Consider the following 2,751-nt stretch of genomic DNA (forward strand, 5'->3'; position numbering starts at 1 on the left):
CACTGAGGACCTATCCACATCATCATTTACCCAGAATGCTTTGTGTGTAAATAAAATGGCTCCGTCCGTGTTTAAATATATTTTGAAAAATTATAAAAACTAAACAGCCTACAGTATTTTTAGTCTTTATTTTACAGTTAAATATATATGTTTATCAAATAAAGTCTAATGTTACAACTAATCAGGGATCCCTTTAATAAAGTTAAATCAAACTGATCTATCAGAACATCTGAACTCCACACAACTTTTCTAACCACATCCAAATGTCCACAGTGAAGTCCAGGAAGTCGTCAACACAAAGACCGACTCTTTGGCGGCTCTCGAGGCCACCCCATCCTCCTCGTCCGCCCCAGCTGCTACCCCCTCTTCAGAGCCAGCCACCGAAGCACCCTCCAGTCCCAAGGTGGGGATGGTTGAGGTGGATGGGGCCAGCCAGATGTCTGGCTCGGGGTGCACCAGCCAGGCTTCAGTGGATGACGASGACGATGTGCCAATCACAGATATTTACTTGGTAAGTAAAATCTTGTTGGTACAATTTACAAACACATACCTCAGTTGCTTTTATTTTCTGTTCTTAGTTTAATATTTTTCCCCTCCACATAATACTGTCAGGGTCAGTGTGTGTTGTTATTAATTGAGCTAAGTGGTACTTTGCAACAGATGTGTTAATACCAGGACTGGAAGGTCAGACTGGTATGGGAACATGATTGTCTGCAGTTCTTATTTATTGTGTGATGTGTTTCACTAAAAACACTGTTTTGAAATCTTGCTTATTAACTTGCTAAGGGATAGGTGGGGCGGTCTGCTGTGTTATGGGGGGCAGGCCTCAGTTTGTTTCTGTTCTTACATATTTAAACTCCAAACTAACAAATGAAGGTAAAAGTTAAAAAGACTCAGTCAAACATGAATAAAAATACACACTGAAAAAAACACACCCTCTGATGGGCCTTCTCACAAAGTGAGTTCACTCATCAAAAGTCAGTTTATCATCCAGAACAGTTCCCAGATAGTCATATTGGTGCACCACCTCAACAGCTTCACCATTATTAACCACAGGAGCGGCAACCGTAGAGTCTTTTCTAAAATCATTGACCACCTCCATTATATTTGAAACATTTAACTTTAAAAAGGAAGACTCACTCTGTTCAGTGAAGGCCCTGACCTCTGACCCATGGTCAGGGTCATCACTGCTGAGAAGAGACAGGACGACAGTATCAGAATTTTGTATTTGTTATTTCATTATTGTTGTTTTATTTCTTTTTTTTATGCTCTTAGTTTGAATTTGAGCTGGTGAAGATGATACATGCTAAACACATGGTGCCTGATACAACTAGCAGTGATTGTAAGAGGGGATAGTTTTTATTCAATTCGGGATTAATTGCATAAAAATAGAAGTTTTACACTTGTGAATTTTTTTGTTGACTTAAAGAAGATAATCTGTGCTCTAACAGTTTCTAAAGTTAGCAAAAAAAAAAGCTAATCCACTAAATGAGAAGCTAGTTCTGCTATTAGCGGTTTAGCAGAACTGGGCCCACCACTAAAACAGGTACAATTTAGATTTTTGATTTTTTTATTTATTCATTTAATTAAAAAAAAACATTTAATCAAAAAACAAAACAATTTGAGAATAAAATGGATGAAATTGGAATTTGTAAGATTGAAAAAATGAAATTACTGAGGCAGGTGTGTTGTCACGTTGCAGGTTTCTGACATGAAACTGTCATCATACTGTCCACTCTTTCTCCACCTTCACCCATTTAACCCTAGCTTAAAGAACCATTTCTTTTTTGCCTTTCCTTTGCTCTGATGCATTTCTCAGTYGTTCTCTGCCTTGTTGTCGTACCAAGTCACAAAGAAGTGGTGTGATGGYGACAGTGTGCAGAAGCTGGATAAAAAGATAGTTACTGCCAAGCTTGTGAATCCATCTGTCATCACTGAGTCACCCTGTAGAGTCCTGCAGAGACTTCACTTAGTCAGAACTGTCATCCATTTTCCCCTCAGCATGCGTCTTTTTTCCATTGTGTTATTTTACTTTTGTCACCACCTCTCTTCATCCTCCCTCTGTTTGTCTGCGTGCCTCATCTCTGTAACACCGTCAGTTTTTAAATGGGAAGACCTGGGTGGTCTAAGAACAGGTCCTGTCAGCCAGTAAGTGAGCAGAGAGTGAGATGGCAGTAACATCAGAGGYGTTGGGCTAGATTTCTGTTTGTTTTGCAAAACATGAATGCAGTGATGAGAGGAAAGACCTTTTTTTTTTTGGAGTGTGTGGAAGTATGGGGTGCCAAGTGTAAAATAAAATGTAAAAAAAAGTCACTAACACATTTTTATTATTTAGCTCACTTTGAGTGTAAGATCCCACTTTAAAAACTCCACTAACATTTTATTGTTATCACTGTTCTTACATTTTACTAATTTTATAAAATATTAAATTTAAATTTTAAATGATATATTCAATCCTAAATGTAAAGGTTAAATCTTAAATGTTGTAGCTAAATGTTGCAGTTTACATTTAAGTATTTTGGAATGGAATGCAGCCTTTGCTGCTTGTGCTGGGCTCTTGTTGTGACATCATCATTCTGAGACAAATTCAGCCATTAACCCTGCTAACCGTAGATAAACACTGTGTCCAAAACGACAGGCCGGGTCCTCCGGAGGACCCAGACTACCCTGTCGAGGTGGGCCGGGTCCTTGGTAGACCGGGAAGACCAGAAAAAAAGAGGCTGTGAATTTGGACGGTCTAGCCTCCCCTCC

At 39.0% G+C, this 2,751-nt stretch overlaps 1 protein-coding gene across 1 annotated transcript in view; it reads left to right on the forward strand.

Moving 5' to 3' along the window:
- The window catches only part of LOC106532523 (phosphatidylinositol 4-phosphate 5-kinase type-1 gamma), a gene marked incomplete in the record, with an annotated part of 68,802 nt that overhangs the window by 57,837 nt on the left and 8,214 nt on the right, over positions 1-2,751 (forward strand). The window contains 1 exon segment of the mRNA XM_014028590.1: positions 274-511. Coding sequence (XP_013884044.1) covers positions 274-511 — 238 coding nt within the window.

This window comes from Austrofundulus limnaeus, unplaced genomic scaffold (genome assembly GCF_001266775.1).
Source record: "Austrofundulus limnaeus strain Quisiro unplaced genomic scaffold, Austrofundulus_limnaeus-1.0 Scaffold786, whole genome shotgun sequence".
NCBI lineage: Eukaryota > Metazoa > Chordata > Actinopteri > Cyprinodontiformes > Rivulidae > Austrofundulus > Austrofundulus limnaeus.